Genomic DNA, 17570 nt, shown 5'->3' on the forward strand with positions numbered 1-17570 from the left:
GTGGACCACCTCTGTATTCATTGCTGTGCTGTCTCATAAACTGACCTTTCAGGAAAACCTGCTGGCCCTGCAGATTAACACCAGCAATGAAGATTATTGATCCAGTCAATGAGTTGAAGTGAAGCTAACATGAAGCTGATGATGAAGATATCAAATGGAGTTTATTTTATCTCTTAATCTAGGTTCATGCGTGCAGTGAGAAGCACTGCTGCCTTCAGGAACTGACGGTTCATGTGTACAGAGGGAACTAAAGAGTCGAATAAAATATGACTTTCTCTCGGCGGTTTCGTCAGTGCAGTACAGCACTGTAGTTTCCAACAGTCCGTGAACACAACACAGGCTACTCCTTCCGGTTCACAGGGTGGTTGGTTGTAGCATCCATCCAGCTTATGAATGGGTTTTGTTTGGCCTCCAGTTAAATTTGCGTCTTTTAAAGTACCGTTCTGACAACAAAGGTTTGTCTTATTCGGGTGTTAGCAGCACTAAATGTTCCCCTGGTCCCACTTCTTATTTTTAGCAGCTTAGCATCGTCACGACACTAACATGATGCTAACCGACGGCAGCTAGCCAGCAGCTAGCTGATTATGCTGAGTACTTAACTTAGATGGTAATTAAAATAAGTAATTTAAAGCACGTGATATTGTTTTGGACTGAGAGAGAGATAAGGATGGACCTCAATTTTTACTCTGACCTGACGGATGGTTGTGCTCAAAGTGTTGATCCGGAGTTTCTGGACGCTCAGGCGTACAGTGGATACTCAGGGGAGAACAAGGTAACACACCTGTCTGAAACCTGCATCTGTTTCTCTAATAATGTGTCTGTGTCTCTGGAGTTACCAGGTTGTATCTGTCTTTTTCAGTTTCCAGAAGGAGGAGATAATTATCTGAACATGAGTGGAGCAGCTCATCCTTTCTTATCCGCGGAGGTCAGTGATTTTGAGACATGGTCTTTATAAAGTGTCCTCAGGAAAACCCTGACTCACTCCTCTCTCCTCCTCCTCCCCCTTACAGCAGACCTTTCACACCCCCAGTCTCGGAGATGAGGTCTTTGAGATCCCTCCCATCTCACTGGACCCGACTCTTAGCATCGGAGACTCTGTGTCCCACTTTGAGCTGACAGATGGGTCAGACGGTACCGGGGTACCTTCAGGCCCCCGGAATCTTGTAAGCAACCTGGTCGTTGCGGCCAATGACCCATCTTTTGCTTCCACTTATGTAAACTCGGGGTCCCACCAGGGCCTGGAGCAGCTGAATCTGGCGGCTATGGGGCAGGCTGGAGGGGGGGCCCTTCTGAGCTCCTCTGCACTGGTGAGCGAGGAGAACTGCAGACTGTTCTGCCTTTATTTATGTGATTATTATTATGATTATAAATTAATAAAATCAATCTATCATCATTCTGCAGGAGCTGGGGAATTCAAGTGGTTCACATTTCAGCAGTTCGTCCCCCATGACTATTGACGTCCAGCTCGGGGACATCGGCCATGGTCTTTTGGGAAGCAGCCACCTGTCCACTATAAACCAGACTGAGCTTGCAATGGGTCTGGGGGCTCATTCAGAGCAGCCACTGTCTGCTACCCCATCTCCAACAGGCTCCCTGCAGGATGAGGACATGGACGACTTTAAGGTGAGGAGCTGGCGTTTACTTAAAGGCACGTCAGATTTTTCACAAACCCCTGAAGTATCTCAGTGCCAGATGTGCATTTAAAGAGGACGTCTTTTCTTTCTTTTCACTGATCACACGTCTGAATGTGTTTTTTAATCAAATGCTATATTTTAGATCATACAGTTAACATTTAATTTCTCTCTCTCTCTCTCTCTCTCTCTCTCTCTCTCTCTCTCTCTCTCTCTCTCTCTCTCTCTCTCTCTCTCTCTCTCTCTCTCTCTCTCTCTCTCTCTCTCTCTCTCTCTCTCTCTCTCTCTCTCTCTCTCTCTCTCTCTCTCTCTCTCCTCAGAGGAGTGTTCTAGTAGACTCCCCCATGATTCTCCCGTCCTCTGCCCTCACCCACATGTCATCTCATCAAATGCCTGCCTCTTCTGTGCTGCCGGCTGCAGCCAGGAGAGGAGGGGGTAAGCCGGCCACGCTGGCCTCAGTGACGGCGGCTGCGGGTGCTAAAAAAGCTCGGAAAAAGAAAGACCCTAACGAACCACAAAAGCCGGTTTCAGCGTATGCCCTGTTCTTCAGAGACACCCAGGCAGCCATTAAGGGCCAGAACCCAAACGCCTCTTTTGGGGAGGTGTCCAAGATTGTTGCGTCCATGTGGGACAGTTTGGCTGAGGAACAGAAACAGGTAAAAACACATGTTCTCATGTTCAGTAGATAAGTATCTGTTAGGTCAAAGGAAATGAGCAAAAACAAGATCTGTACACCAAGGAGGATAAGTGACTATTTGAGCCAACATGCTTTTCTTTGACTTGAGGTCACTTCTTGATAAATCCTTAAGTGGGAGCTCCTCTGTGAAAGGTTTTCTTTTTGCCTATTCCTTTTTTGGATGTCTTAGTTGATTTTTTTTCATTCAGGTTAAAGGAAAGAAAAAACATGTCTGTTGTGGTAGTGTGTGAACCAAATTAATCCATGCTTGTTTTGTGTCCAATAGGTGTACAAGAGAAAGAATGAAACCGCAAAAAGGGAGTATTTGAAAGCACTTGCAGCTTACAGAGATAACCAGCTCTCACAGGTATGATTTTTAAGTTTTCATCCAGAGAAGAAAAGTCGATTTGTTGGATCGCATTTTGATTCTCAAGCCTTTTCTAAAAAAAAAAACTAAAAAAAAACAATCATTTGTCTTCAACGCAGCCTGCCACAGAGGAAATGGAAAGTGCCCCATCACCTCCTCCACCGGTGATCAACACAACCCCTGCAGTCCTTCCCTCTGCAGGTCAGGCTCTGCGCCCAGGTAACATCAGCCTTGAAGAAAACACCATCACCAACATTTGTGCCTCCAACATTATCCTGGATGTCCCGGAGATGACCACACGTTCCCGCACAGGGGCAAACAAAGTCCCAGCAGCTCCAGCGCCCCCCGCCCAGACCATCACCAAGATCATCATCCCTAAGCACATGCTGCAGGCGGGGGGTCAGGTGGTGACGATGCTGCCTGGAGGGATCCGCACTCTGCAGCCCACACTGGTCGTGTCGGGCGCCTCTCGCCAGCCGCCTCCTCTGCAACAGATGCTGAACGCGCCGCCTCCACCACGGCTGCAACAAATGGCCCCAGCACCTCCGCCCCTACAGGCAAAGCCTCGTGAAGGAGGCACCACAGCAGGCGTACCTGTGTCAGTCGCAGCTACGCCTCCCCCTCCACTCCAGATAAAAATAGTGCCTGCCTCTTTGCAGGGCAAAGACACCCTGATTGTCCCGACCACAGTGGCTCTCACGACGTCCGCTCAGTCTGCAGCTGTGTCAGTGCAGGTGGTGAACTCTGCTGACACGCAGGCCAACACAGACGATGATGAAGTCACAGAAGTGCTGCATTCAGAGGAGGTGCGTCTACCTGAAGAGAAACTGTTTCTTTTCTTATAAAATGATTAGAAATGCATTTCACTGTTTAACCTGAATTAAGATCTTTTTAGTTTGTTTATTTATTCAGCCATAGAGTGCCAGACTGTTGTCATAACAGAACAATTCTTACTAAGTGCAGCGTGTAGGTCAAATGGATGAAACTGCCACATTTTTATCAAACAATGTACCAATTGAGTTGTGTTTGATAACACAAGTCTAAAGTAAATCTCTGGAGTTTTTAAGGTTCAGACATCGCGATCTGGTTGTCTCAGCTGTCAGAAAAAACAGTTTGACATCGCATTTTCAGGATAGAGTCCGATCATTCTCTCGGCCTTTTCTACGTGGATTTTGAACCAATCTTTTACAAATATGACTTCAGCCAGCTTTCTCAGAAAGCCTCTTAGCTTTTATTTAAGATTTTCATGCACAGAAAAACGATCCTTGTGCCCGACCGTCTGCTCAGCTGTGATCCGCTACATGAGCAGTGCCACCATGAGATCAAGCTGAGCTCTTGTGAAAATGATCTGATTACTGTTAAGATCTGTGAAACGCTCTGTAAAAAAAAAAATATTTTTTTGCACATATCTGAAAAAAATGTGCGGTTACCACTGTAGTTACGTCAGCTTCTGTCTTTTATTTATTATTCGATGAATATCAACCAGCTGTGACATGAGTATAGAAACACATCCAAAGATAAGGTAACATAATTATAACTCCTCGAGGGTGAATTCAATGTTGACGCTCCAACCAAGTTCTTCTCCTCTGACAGGATGAGATGGAGGTGGATGGGTCGAGCGGTGGTGGGACTCAGAAATCGGTGTGTGTGAGGACGGGCTGTAACAACCCAGCTGTGGAAAGCAACGACTGGGACAAAGAGTACTGCAGCAACGAGTGTGTGGCCAATCACTGCAGGTGTGTACCCGTTTCTCACACCAACGTTAAAGGCAGGGGAGGTCATTTTCTACAACGAGCATGGAATTTGGAAAGTAGCATCCGCACCGTCCCTCACTCACGTGCACGAGCACCTTTGGTCCAAGATTCAAGATTTTTATGTCACATACTCATACAGGCCATGCAATACAAATAAACACTCACTCACAAAAATAAAAGAATTATTTGTATATATATATATATATATATATATATATAGAGATAGAATACTGTAAACAGTGTAAAGAGTCAGTGTATGCGGTTTAAAGTGACCGGGGTCCAGTAAAACTAATGTAAAAAAAATTATAAAATGATTATTGAATATATAAAAGAATAATGTAAACATTACATTATGCATGCGATGTGCAGCTTTATGTTTTTAACTGAGGAGAGTGGAGTTCACAGCTCGGACAGTCTGAGCTGAGTGTTTCTGTGTTCGCCTTGATGTGTGGACGGCGCCTCCCGGTGGTCCAGAAGAGGATTTCAGCTCGTGCTTTGAGTTTGAGCTCGTGCATGGAGTAGAGCGGTTTGATTGGCTTAGAAAGCGTGTACCGAGTGCTGACATTGGTCGAAGTTTTTGCGTCTTTACAACTGCTACGGATGAGGGGATTTTTTTTGTTTCTTTTTCAGAGCACATGAGTTATTAATTACCATCAGGACCTAAAGACAATTTCAACCAAAATAAAACATGTATCTGGAGAAAATAACCTACCCTGCCTTTAAACTGTTGTTTTGAGCGCACTTTGAAGAAGTTTTCTAAAACTCAATATGTTTGTGTTTTTCAGAGATATATTCAAGACGTGGTGTTCAATCAGAAATCAGAACATGGGAACAGTGAAATGAAGGACATCATCAAAGCAGAGCCAGCGTTAACGGGCGCAGCAGGGATACAGGCAGTTTGTAAAAAACGCTTTTTACAGCCGTGTCGCCGTTTCCTCATCGTTTTATACTTGGACTGTAGATTCAACAGTCGCTGTTTGAGACATAAAAAAAGTAGCGTTTGTAAATAGTACTGAATTAGGGCAGCGATTCCACGTTGGTATTTTTGAGACAGCATATTCTTATATAGTGTTACAGTTCAATGATCAAAACAGCCTTCAGCTTGTCTTCAAGGCACGACGGGGCAGCTAGAGAAAGATGAAGTCAACACAGGTCACTTCCACCCTTCTCCGACTGGAATAGTTTGAAAGGAAACGCTCGGACAAAAGGAATCAACATTTCAACTTTTTAATTTACACTGCTTTAAAAACACATTTGTTCAGTGCCATCTGTCCCATTTACAAGACGTGCTCGGAGGTGTTTGAATGCGTCACATCTCTCTCTACGCAGCTGTAACAAGCCTTCGTATGAGCTGGTATGTTTTGTACTGTACTGAGGATTATGGCCTTCTACGTCTAATAATGCTTCTGTTTTTGTAAAACATTCAGTTGAGGTCATTTCAGTTGTTAATAAATGCTCAACTTCAGTGTTTCTTAATAAACGAGACGTTACACTCAAACACATCTTGCTCTCTGTGGTTTGTGATGCCGACTCGTGGTGGTATTACCATCAACGAAAACGATACCAACTGTGAATCAGGAAATGTCGACTGAAGTCACAAGTGTTCGCGTCAGAGAAAACATTCGGTGAGATCAGAGTTGTCCCCTCGTGTCAAGACGAGGCGTGACATGACGTCATATCTGACGTGTTATCAGTTCTGTTTCTGTCTGGAGAAGAAATCCATGTGTTGCTATCATTATTTAGCTAAAGATTGAAGGGTTGACCCTGACCATTGGGCTAAAGTCAAACAGTCTTTTTATAATGGAGCAGTAGTTCAAACACATCTCTGTAGAACAGTTAAAAATATGAACAGATCCTTCATTCAAGGGACAATAAAACAGTGTTAGAAAATTCCTGAGTTGTTTGACATCTTTTGGCGTTTATTTTGGAGCTGTCCAAATTGAGTGCAGCTTTTGTTCTTCTTCGGCTTCAGTGTTTGCTAAACATTCGAGTAATACATTTGGAGAGCATCACAACACTTTGACGATGGAGGCTTTGCTGGGGGGATTGATGCGGTAAAGCCCCAAACCCAGGCACACCGGCTCGCTCAGTTTAGCCTTGAACTCGTGTAGACGTCTGATGGTGGACTCCACGGCACTGAACCTAATGCTGCCTTCTTCGATGTCGACGCTCACTGCTATTCGGCTGCTCTGCAAGGTAGCAGGGAGAGGCATTTTTTCTTTGTTATGATAGGCAAACAGCTTCCCTTTCCCATTGTGCGTAAGGCTCCAGGACACTGCGTTGTTTCCGAAGGCACTGCTGTTCTTGCTCTTGCGTTTGATGCTCTTATAGGAAACAGCAATGTCCCAGTATCCCTCAGCCTCCACCTCCCACATGTGGATACCGGAGGAGAAGCAGCGGGCAGAGAGGACCTGCGGGGCGCCATCGAAGCGTCCAGTTCTGTTGGGGTAGAGCAGTTTGGTTTTTACTCTCTGTGTTGTTCTGAGGTCATCGGACACTCCGAGGAAAGGACTGGCTGAGTCCAGATCGACTCCTGAGAAACAGACAGTTACAGATTACAGGGAGTTTTTACACTAACTGAAATGAGTAATTGTGCTCCCACACTTCTTTGTAAACAATACTCCAGTTAATAAAAGTGGCCGTTAATTTAATGGACTTAGTTTGAAAGTCAGGTCCTTTGTTTTTCATCTCATCTGTGTCTGTTTCTTGAAGGAGCTGAGAGCTGATGTATATTGTTGTTAGTCATCTCTTCACTTGAAATGTCCCTGATATGTCCTACACACTATGTCTCTTATCTTTGTCACGACTTCCACCCTGCAAACGTTTTCTATCATGATTGACATCGGAGCAGATCAGAGTGGGACTTCTTCTGCCCAACGAGACCATCTTCTCTGTATCAGCAGTTCGGTTAACTTACATCACATTATCTGCTGATCGGACTAAATCTGTCACCAGCTGAAACTTTGGTGCATCCCTAGCTTAACTGTAACATCTGAACGAAAATCAACCATCTCTCACAAATGAAAGATCAACCAAAGTACAGGCGGGTTAGCATCACTTCATTAAAATGATCGCTAGCTAATGTAGTTGATTGTTTTATGGATCCCTCTCTACAATAAAAGGAGCAGCTTTAGCCTTTGCGTAGTAGTCCGCGGCCAGTTAATCGGCAACCTAAAGTGCATATTAAAAAAATGAAAACACGAGCTAATTTCAGATTTTGATCTGTGATCATGGCTCAGCCACTTTGACGACCTAATGATTCTTCTTTTGCTTATTCCACTGCTTTACGTTTTCACATTTAGGGATCACTTTTGTTTGACTGCACACCTCTGACCTAACGTTCAGATTGTGTGTCGCCCTCACATCAAATATGAACTGTGCTTTAAGAATTGAGCGCTCAAAGGCTGTAAAGCAGCTGGTTTCTCTGTTTTTATCAGGTTTTTCAAATTATGTTTTGCATGAAAACATACACTCCTTTGTTGTTGTTTTTTATCTGGTGAAGTTTTCAGTACTTAAATATAAACAGATTGTGTACAGACTTCTTACAAGTTTTGGGGCGCCATCATCCGAGTGGCAAGGGCGCATGGTCAATATACAGAGGCTAAAGTCCTCATGAGCGGGCAGGTGGGTTCAAATCCCACGTGGCTCCTTTCCCACACGATCTCTCTCCCTGGTTTGTGACTTTATCCACTGTCCTATCTCTCAAATAAAGGCATACACATTCAACATTTTCTAAAGAATCTGGGTTTCTGATCATTCTTTTCCAAACTCAAAGCTCTGTCAAGTCATACGAGTTGGGGGAAAAGAATTATTTTATTGCTCATCCATTAGCGAAGAAAAGATGAAGTTCCACCCAGACAGGAACAACATAATGCAGGCATCTAGGAACCAAGCTGAAGAAGATTAGAAACCTGGTTAACATGACAATCATGAGACACGGCCCAGGATTCATTGATTCATTTCCTTTAACCAATCTAGCCCTATTATTTTTAAATAAATCATTCTGTACCTTGATATTCTGTCTCTGTGTGGTGGCTGTTCATGGGACGATCAACGAAGAGCTCTGTGTAAGAGAAGATGGGGGGGGGGGTTATTTAAATTATTTGTTCACTGGAAGAACCAGAAAGCTTGTCGAGGTTTGCTGAGTTTCTGTAAGTGGAACAAAAAAGTGATGTTGACCAGAACTCTTTGAGATAGTCACATGTTCCTGCCAAATCAGCACCGCTCGCTCTACAAAATACAACTCTGGATTGAAAAATATATCCTTTCAGGAGCGTGGAGGACTGTCACTTGTTTTACAAATCTCTAATGGGAAGGAATGTGCCAACAGGAGGATGATCTGGTGACCCGGCGCAGTGAAGAAAATGAGTTGTTTTTCAACCTCGGCTCCCTGAGCCAAAGGTCATGTGGGATCGTGAGGCTTTGTCTGTCCAAAGGTTCTCCATTAGGTTTAGACATTAACTAAATTCATGACGACACACTAACTGGATATTTCCTTCAAAGGTCTGTTGGTTAGGATGAATGAGCACTTATGAATGATGGATGATAGGATACAAACAAAAATAACATTCAAAGAGCAATGCCAGGTGGGAGGGTCCGAAAACCTGGCTCCTGGCCAATGTCCTGGGTTAGGCATAGCCAGGTGTTCATGCACAGGTTTTTTCATCTAGCTAAAGAGGGAGAGGGGAGGTCCTGTGACCGAGGGCGTGGTAGTGGATCGACAAGGGGGCTGATGGTTTTTGTGTAGGCGGAGCCAACTTTGCTGGGGGCAAGTTCAGCAGGTCATTCAGATTTGTAAAGTGTACTGGGACTGAAAATGTTGAATGTTGAATTTATGTATACTGAAGGGATCCAAATAATTTAATTTATTTTATGTTGTTTGTTCTGTTCTGTTTGGTCTATCCAACTGTCTTATTGTTTGCTTGTTTTGTTTTGTTTTGTCTTGTTTTTGTTGGGTTGTGGCGTTTTTTTTTTTTTGTCAAAAAATAAATAAATAATAATAATGCCCACCCCCCAAATGACAGGATTATAAGAAAGCCATCAATAACTGTTAGATTTCTTTGTAATAATAAACGTTCTGTCTTTCTTTCAAGAACTTTTAAGTAAGTATTAATATCTTTTGTTTACTAATAGATGGCATGTTACACAGTAAAGACCTACAAGTCCAGCAAGTACTAAACTGAGATAGTTACCACCTGTTCAATTACTATTAATGGCCTTACATGCATTTTAAAACAATATAGAAATTACAAAATTTAAGTTCAAACATGAGTTTATATTTAGCCGAGTAAGGTGCAGGTAGTTAATGTTGTTACTGTTTCGTTGTTTTAATTCAGGGCGAAGCTGCCCATTTACAGACAGCAGTTACATTCTCCTTGGAAATGAAACATCTTTTTTGAACTGACAAAAAGAGCCTTTAAAATGCAAACATTACATTTGCATTAAATTTTCCATCATATGTCTGACATAAATCTGTGGCCCCTTCATGAACTCATGCTGCTGTTTGGTTGTTTTCATGTGAGTAGGTGTTAATGGGGATCTTACTTGTGACACGGTTCTGCTGCATCTCGAGCTCTTTCACTAGTGAATGGTTCTCCACAGCGTAGTCCAAGGCTGGTTGGAAACAAAGACAGACATCAGTGAGTTCATGATGGCGTACATACAAGAACAAACCCCGACTACACATTGGCTTGTCTAACCATAATACAGAGCAATGAACCACAGGAAGAGCAGCATCCCAGTGACAATGTTGAAGGGCCAGCCAGCACGGTTCACTTTTGGTTTCTGTCAGCAAGGGAAAATAATATTAGATGTATAGAAAAATATATAATTACACAACCTAAATCTTTTATAACAGTAGCAAAAGGCTTCTCTATGCAGGCTCATTGTAGTATCGGTATTACAAAGAGAACCATCGAAACCAGCTGCATATCTCAAGTGTCATTAGAAAACTGTTGCTGTGATTTGGTGTTATAAAACATCTCATTGATGATTAAAGTCAAAGATAGAGGCACTTAAACACGCCTTACCTTGAGTTTTTTCACCAACTCATTGGTTTCTTTCATTTGCTCCTCCAGGATTTTGAAGTTCTGGTCCATGTACTCCTGTTGAACACAAACACAGTTCTATTCTTTGAAGCCTTTAACATCAGGCTTTGTACATATGTTATCATCTGGGCACTTTGGCATCTCCTCTTTTTTCTTTTTTGCAAAAAAAATCAAGGCCATCTGGAAGTATCATATATTTTAGAGTCTTCAGAAAAACATAAATAATCCAGCTTTCACATTTTACTTCCAGCGTGAAATCTATAACCTGTCCTGTTTTTCACAAGTCACAACGCAAGACAGAGTACATCTCTTGATCGATTCCCATGAAGTCACTAACTAGAGCTTTGCTATCATTGGATTTCTTGCTTTAAGTGAAACCATGTTCATGGATCAACTCTGCATATCAACTCATTCATTTGGTTTTTATCCTGTATCACATTGATACAATAACAGAAATGACACCACTGATATTCACTGCACATTTTTCCTCACAAATGTCACTGTTTTCAAATGTGCGTTGTATAACTTGGTGAATTTTAGATGTATCAAAATTTGAATGTGAGACTTGAAAGTATTATATACAACATTAATTTTAATATGGTAAAAATCTAATATGACCTATGTAAAAGGAGAGTAAAGCTTTCCAAACCAAGGAAAAGTTGAACGTTGGCCTACAAAGACAGAGAAGCGAATAAACTTTGAGATGTACGTCATCTCTTGATATTGATAACACAATCTTGTTTTATTATCACTTATCGACTCTGAAGCGGGAAGAACTAAAAATCTGCTCAGTAGTTTCCCATAAGAGCCGCCATTGTTTTACGGTGTTTTTGCCATCCAGGCCTCTGGGAGGGTCTATGCTATGAATAGTTAGCCTAAAAAGCTGGACGATGCTAGTTTAAAAACTTGACTGTTGCCAAGCAACCCAAACACCCCACAGAGTTGCACTGATTGGCTAGGTATGGTTGGTTTTCTGATTCTGACCCAATTCATTTTTGAATCTTCCAAAGCAGAGGGTGCTCACAGGCACAGATCAGACACTTCTGTATCCAAAGAAATATTTGATGAATTTCTTAATATTTAATATTATGTAGCCAGCATACATATTTACATACATACATATTTATGTATGTATTATTTAAATATGTTTACATTTAAACTAGATGTATTGGGGAGGATGGGTCAAAGAGAAACTTCTAAATTGTTATGAACCAGAAAATCAAGTTTTTCTGCAGCATTGTCAGCAACAGGAATTCCCCCTCAGTTTCCATTCAGGTTATCCCACTGTAGTGTTATTCAAACTTACAGTCAGCTGTCTTCGCAGGACAGTACAGGCCTGGCTGGCCTGGCTGAGCGTCTTTCTCTCCAAGGCACACATGTTGCACATGTAGCGTCTGGAAATTTTGCAGTAGTACTTCAGCACCTTGTCCTCATGCTTTGGGCATTTCCTCTGCATCATGTCACACAGAGGACTGACCATGGGATGTCCAATGAAAGCTGGCAGCTCGTGGTGGTTCTTGGCGTGCATGTCACACATTGACACCTCACACTTCAGACAGCTTTTGTTGGCCAGAGTTGTCTTCTCTGAGCAGAAGTCACAATACACAGTTCTTTTCTGGAATTCCACCTAAAAAAGATAGGATGAAGGTTAAGGAGGTCAAATTATGTTTACTTTTGAGTATTTGTTTTAACTTTCTACAAAATACGTTTATAACTTCTCAATATCTTATCGGATAAAACTGATTTGAGGTGAATTGTGCTTAAAGATTTTTTACCCTCCTGTTCCTCTTGAAATCCTCTGCAATGCTGGACAGTGCGTAGCTCTTCTGTATCCTCAGGACCGCTCCAAAATGTTCCCTACAGTTTGGACACCTGAAGGGAACGTTTGAGGCGTGATCCAGCATGGTCTCCAGGCAGCTCATGCACAAGCTGTGGCCACAAGGCAGCTGCCGAGGATCCTTAAATATGTCCCGGCACACTGGGCACGTCAGTATCTCCTCAAGGTTTTCTTCATCTGTATTTGCCATTGTTGGCCCTTTTTCTCCAAAAAGTTCCAGTGAGCATGAAAATAGACAACAGGAAGGAGTAAAGTTCAGCCTTTAAATGTAGCACATGAGGTAACCATTGAAAGGTAGTGATCTCTAATGGGTAAAACAAGTATCATATTTAAAGTTCAAGCTGAGAAAGACTGTCAGTGTTGCCTGTTTTTCTTCATAGCTGAAGTGAAAGCGCTTTAGACTTTATTTCTGTACTTCCTGGTGGGCGGGGCGAAGAGGAGGAGGGTTGAGACCAACCCCTGACATGATAGATCAAATCAAAGGTTGAATACAGGATCACATGATCAAATCATGTCCCCCAACCACAGAATAAGTTTAAAACATGTTTAAAATGATGTTATTCATACAGATTTTTTATCATTAACACATATTTACTGGACTTTTTTATTTGCTATTAGACTGTGTGTAGTATGATCCAGCAGAGGACAGTAATCTAGTCAATACATGTGAAATGATCATTTTAAATTGCTCTGTTCAGTAAAAGTGCACCAAAAAAACCCTTTGTTTGTCAAAGCTTACAGACTGACAGCTTAGCTTCTGGCAGTAAATCAAGGTGTTTCTTGAACTGAAAACACCTGTGTGGGTGTAACATGGCTGTGCACACCATGTTTTCTACATGTGAACTTTTTATGGTGTGTGTTTTGTGTATTGTTCAAATTTAAACCAGAAATGGCTCTCTCAGTATTTTGTAAGATTTACCAAGATATAACAGATATAACAGAAGAAACGTACTCACTCAATTGTTGGTTGTCCCGCTTGCAGATTTAAGATTAAAAGTTTAATAATCAGATTTAACTTAATAAGAAAACAAAACCTCATCAAAGCATAACCTTCAAATCCATCGATTTCTGTTTGGGATTTAAAACCATGGTGACAAGACATGCTCACAGTTCTTCATAACATCCAAATGTAAACATTATTAAATAAACAAAACGCGTGGTTACGCCCTCGAAACATTGCACTTCCTGTTTACATCGCCCAAGGCATTATGGGTATCCATGCGGGATAGATACATTATTTTAAAGGAGATAAAAATAAATAATATAATAACAGTAAAACGTGGATCACGTGTTACTAGTTTGAAGTCAATGTCTTTGGATAAAATACGGTAGTAAGGCTGACACTCTTTAATTTCATTAGCCTTCGTCCAGTGTACATTTATCTTTTCACTTCTTTAACACTGTAAATGTATTTATCCACAAAACAGAAACCCTCTTGGTCACCATTAAAGTAATGACGTAACCTCAGCACAAGTCTTAAAACAGTTTTAGAATAAGCTTTTGATGGGACTTTTAATTACTACACATACATAACCATGTACAACTGTTTCTTCATCATTTTATCTTGTACGTTTTTTTCCTAAATAAAATAAAAAAAAATCAGATAAAGACCATTGTAAATGTAGAATATCTTTATTAAAAAGTATAAAACAGCCAAAGATAGTATTTGAAAAGATGACATCACAATATGTCTGACTGTAGGAATAACAGTAAAATGCTTTAAAATGTTTAAACCAAGATTTCTTATAAAGTCAGCATGAATAGTTTTAGAAAACAAGGTGAATAAAAGAAAGCAGTCAGAACATTCAAAAGATCACACATTTAAAAAAAACTTTTTTAGAGTAGGCTATATGTAAAGTTAAAAATAAAAAAAAGCTTTATATAAAAGCAAAGATCAAAAAGCACATTGTAGTTGAGGGTCTTTATTTCTCTGAAAATCTTCACGAAATGTCTTGTCGTGCAAGAAAACATTTACGACAAGCTTCAACAAGATTCTGCACACTGCAGCAGTCCACAAACATGAAATAAAAAAAAGACCACAACCATCAGTAGTAGTAGTAGTAGTAGTAGTAGTAGTAGTAGTAGTAGTAGTAGTAGTAGTAGTAGTAGTATATCTTGCTGGAGGAGCAGCAGCTCGCTATGGACTTTGCTGGAGCCGCCGGGAAGCGAACAGGAGCGCTTGTCAAACTGAGGCAGCGGGGACTACGCACTGTGCATTCACCTGGCAAATGTCTCTGACTAACAAGATGAACAAACTGCTGCTCCTTGACTCAATAAAGAGTAAACATTGACTTCTCATTAATGCTCATAGATAATGTCACACCAGTTGTACAGTGAGAGCACAGTTAGCAGAAATAACCAATACAGCCGATTGTGATTATAACGCCTCTGTCTCACTGAATCTCCCTCATGTGTGTTATTATAAAACCTTTCTGCAATGGCCAGATGATACTGAGTGTAACTCTAGATCTCTAAGATTGGTTTTCTTAACTTTACATGGCAGTTTTCTACTTCTAGTCTTTTAAGTCCGAGGTAGAACATGAAAGCACTTGAAGAAACCATTTCTGCCCCTGCTAGAAGCCAGCAATCGTCCTGAAGGAAGGAACAAATGCAGGGACAGGGACAACATCACACTCATGTTTCTCCAAGTTCTTCATGATCCTGAACATCTTTCCACAGGTGGTGCAGCTGAAAGGCTTCTCTCCAGTGTGGAACCTCAGATGTGCTTTCAGATTTTCTCGCAGACGGAAGCTTTTGTTGCACTGCACGCAGGTGTGCGGCCTCTCCCCCGAATGGAACCTCTGGTGGCGTCGGAGGCTCTTCCTCAGGGCGAATGTCTTTGAGCATACTGAACAAGAGTATGGTTTTTCTCCAGTGTGAAAGCGCTCGTGCCGTCGCAGAACCTTCCTCCGTTTGAATGTCTTCTTACAGATGCTGCACATGTATCCATCACGGGAGTGTGTGACCACCTTCTGAAGTCGCCAAACGCCTTTTCCACAGGAGGTGAAGCAACAGAGGCGATGGCCTGTGTGCAGACCCTGGTGACGGCGGAGGTCTTTCGGCAGAGGCATGTCAGTTTTGTGGTAAGTATCTTGACCTTTAACAACATCATCCTGAAGCCTCGTCTTCCATTTAGATACCTTGACCACGTCCACAAGTTGAACTGCACAGGGACTTGTTAGCTTTTTGTCTGGTGAAGTCCGTTTCAGTGTCAAATGGAGGTTGCTATTTGTCTCCTTGGGAGTGTGGATCGATTCCCAAACCTTAGCAGGAGTCACAGCCCCATCAGACGGGGACGGACTGTAGGCTGTGCCCTTGGCGGTGCTGACTTGGGCTGGCTGAGGCTCGGATTGAACAGGAGACTCTGAGCTGTCTGCTTTGAGGGCTTGAGACTGTGGTTTGAGGATTAGCGGGCAAACAAATTTCACCTTCTCCTCAGAAAGAATATCACTCGTATCGGGCTGAATGATGAGAGGCGTCTGTTTAGTAGCAGTAGAGCCATGTCTTAATGTCTTCATCGAAGTCCCCGAAGAGGCTGAAAGACATGGAAACAGGACATGTTAAAACTGCCCACTGTAAAACACCAAGATGGAAATATCTAAAATATCTCAGTGCACGAGTATTGCTCCCACATGGTATTATGTCAGCATTGTTATTGCTGTCTTGACAATTTATCAGAAAAAGTCCATAACTTGATCAGTTTCTCTCTGTACACATCGGCTTCTTTGTGCCTTGAACTTTAAACATGTTTCAAGACAAGGAAAACAATACATCTTAAAACGATAGGCCTCACTCGGTTTTTTATTTTTTTAGTACAATATGTTTGTGTATGTTTTACATAGACTTTCTCATTTTTAAAATAGACTGTTAGTGGGCTTCAGCTTTGAATTTTCACTCACTTATTTCCTTACCATTTACAACTGCTTCTGTTTGGGGAAAGCTCTCAGCTTTTGTCTCTGCTTCCACCTCGCTCAACTCCACGACTTCCATGTTCTGCAACACGATCTGATCGAGAGAACCATATCAAAGAGAGAGAGATAGATAGATACTTTATTGATCCCGAGGGAAATTCAAGGCATCCAGTAGCAGTATACAGACAGGCAGGACACAAGACATTAGTTACAATACACACCCGCGGTCCCCCCTCCCCTCTGTATACAATAATCCCCCAAACAAGATTTAGGAGCCCCTATGTGACTAAGAGTAAACATAATTACAGAATAAAACCTGTGCAATTCAAGTCAAGTAAAACAACCTCGGCATGGAGCATTCAATTCAAACTCAAACATGATTAGATGTCCTGCTAATGACAAGTTCATGCAAAAGTCACAATTGTTCACAGTCATTTATTTCCTCCCCTTTCATGGCTGATTAAGAACCCTATAAATCCTCACTGACCTGTTCCTTACGGGAGGAACACTGGGGGTCAACTTGTCCATTATCTTCAGCCAAAAGGATTTCTGAAGGAATGAGGCATCCCTCCACCACCACCTCCACCTCGCTGAAGTCTCGCAAACAATGGCCATTTGGGATCAGAGGGGGACCTATGGAGAAGAGGGGGGAGGGTTACGATAGAGAGCGATATACATTCCTTCACCCTGGGTGTGTGGAGGAGAGACACTCACAGCAGCAATCATTTACACATCAACAAATAAACACAGTGACGTTTCCAAACAAATTCAACCTGAACCAAATAGTGCATCATAAATTTAGAATATTATGATTCTGATTTGATTATTTATCTAAAGTCTTAAGGAGCGACTTGTCTGCACTCCACTCGTGCATGCGTCCCTGCAGCTCAGCCATGGACGTAAACAGGAAGGGAGAGTATTTTCATCTCGAAAGATACCCACCACTAAGCTGCAACGGCACATAAATGTCTTCGTCCACTTGCACTCCTATACTGCGTTTATTGTCTCCGGTCGGTAATCTATCCACTGTCTCCAAGGTTTCAATGCCCCTTCTGTCCTCAGTGCGGCCCGACTCCAGACCCTGCGCTGAGGCTTGATACCTGCTCTCAAACAGTTTGGTTAACTCCACTGTGGCCACTTTGAGCAGCGCTCCCAGCACAGACTCCACCTGGGCCTGCAGGTTCACACTGCCCGTCGACATCTTGGCTGCTCCAACTGTGCACACTTAAACGTGTTTACGAAAAAAAAAAAAAAACACGAGTAAAACGGGACTTTAAATTTAGCAGAGATTTTTATTTACCATTGAAGCCACATGGTTTGAAGAAGGGGCGTGTCTTTTAAGAGCGC

At 42.2% G+C, this 17570-nt stretch overlaps 3 protein-coding genes across 10 annotated transcripts; 1 reads left to right on the plus strand and 2 right to left on the minus strand.

Annotated features, from left to right (window-relative positions):
• The first annotated feature begins 281 nt into the window (after nucleotides 1–281).
• tox4a (TOX high mobility group box family member 4 a) lies at nucleotides 282–5930 on the plus strand. The gene is made up of 9 exons (XM_079349233.1): nucleotides 282–772; nucleotides 860–925; nucleotides 1011–1307; nucleotides 1402–1623; nucleotides 1952–2287; nucleotides 2594–2674; nucleotides 2794–3480; nucleotides 4268–4410; nucleotides 5214–5930. Exons 1-9 carry the CDS (start codon nucleotides 605–607, stop codon nucleotides 5269–5271), a joined length of 2058 nt encoding a protein of 685 aa, XP_079205359.1. The 5' UTR covers nucleotides 282–604; the 3' UTR covers nucleotides 5272–5930.
• Nucleotides 5931–6318: 388 nt separating this feature from the next.
• LOC306827437 (zinc-binding protein A33-like) lies at nucleotides 6319–13467 on the minus strand. Of its 8 annotated transcripts, XM_079349243.1 has the most exons (9): nucleotides 13269–13466; nucleotides 12640–12771; nucleotides 12251–12510; nucleotides 11782–12102; nucleotides 10458–10532; nucleotides 10128–10212; nucleotides 9973–10041; nucleotides 8438–8491; nucleotides 6319–6961 (listed from the first exon to the last, which is right to left on the minus strand). In XM_079349243.1, exons 3-9 carry the CDS (start codon nucleotides 12500–12502, stop codon nucleotides 6438–6440), a joined length of 1380 nt encoding a protein of 459 aa, XP_079205369.1. In that variant the 5' UTR covers nucleotides 12503–12510; nucleotides 12640–12771; nucleotides 13269–13466; the 3' UTR covers nucleotides 6319–6437. The 8 variants fall into 8 exon arrangements, with proteins under 8 accessions (XP_079205369.1, XP_079205371.1, XP_079205372.1 ...); XM_079349245.1 differs by lacking the exon at nucleotides 12640–12771 and having other exon boundaries at nucleotides 12251–12516; nucleotides 13269–13467; XM_079349246.1 differs by lacking the exon at nucleotides 12640–12771 and having other exon boundaries at nucleotides 12251–12516; nucleotides 13265–13467.
• Nucleotides 13468–14218: 751 nt separating this feature from the next.
• Nucleotides 14219–17570, minus strand: LOC306827435 (uncharacterized protein). Its single transcript, XM_079349238.1, has 5 exons — nucleotides 17166–17570; nucleotides 16711–16856; nucleotides 16224–16317; nucleotides 14516–15847; nucleotides 14219–14456 (listed from the first exon to the last, which is right to left on the minus strand). The coding sequence occupies exons 1-4, from the start codon at nucleotides 17422–17424 to the stop codon at nucleotides 14886–14888; spliced, it is 1461 nt and encodes a 486-aa protein (XP_079205364.1). The 5' UTR covers nucleotides 17425–17570; the 3' UTR covers nucleotides 14219–14456; nucleotides 14516–14885.

Source organism: Symphodus melops (genome assembly GCF_947650265.1).
Source record: "Symphodus melops genome assembly, chromosome: 7".
Classification (NCBI taxonomy): Eukaryota; Metazoa; Chordata; class Actinopteri; order Labriformes; family Labridae; genus Symphodus; species Symphodus melops.

Coding starts and splice junctions, on each gene's coding strand:
- tox4a (XM_079349233.1), top strand. CDS start 605: ATGGTAATTAAAATAAGTAATTTAAAGCACGTGATATTGTTTTGGACT. Junction 2,288..2,593: donor TGGCTGAGGAACAGAAACAG/GTAAAAACACAT, acceptor TGTGTCCAATAG/GTGTACAAGAGAAAGAATGA. Junction 4,411..5,213: donor TGTGTGGCCAATCACTGCAG/GTGTGTACCCGT, acceptor TGTGTTTTTCAG/AGATATATTCAAGACGTGGT.
- LOC306827435 (XM_079349238.1), bottom strand. CDS start 17,424: ATGTCGACGGGCAGTGTGAACCTGCAGGCCCAGGTGGAGTCTGTGCTG. Junction 16,857..17,165: donor TGTGCCGTTGCAGCTTAGTG/GTGGGTATCTTT, acceptor TCTTCTCCATAG/GTCCCCCTCTGATCCCAAAT. Junction 16,318..16,710: donor GTTCCTCCCGTAAGGAACAG/GTCAGTGAGGAT, acceptor TCTCTCGATCAG/ATCGTGTTGCAGAACATGGA.
- LOC306827437 (XM_079349245.1), bottom strand. CDS start 12,502: ATGGCAAATACAGATGAAGAAAACCTTGAGGAGATACTGACGTGCCCA. Junction 12,103..12,250: donor ATTTCAAGAGGAACAGGAGG/GTAAAAAATCTT, acceptor TATCTTTTTTAG/GTGGAATTCCAGAAAAGAAC. Junction 10,042..10,127: donor GTTCATTGCTCTGTATTATG/GTTAGACAAGCC, acceptor GTTTCCAACCAG/CCTTGGACTACGCTGTGGAG.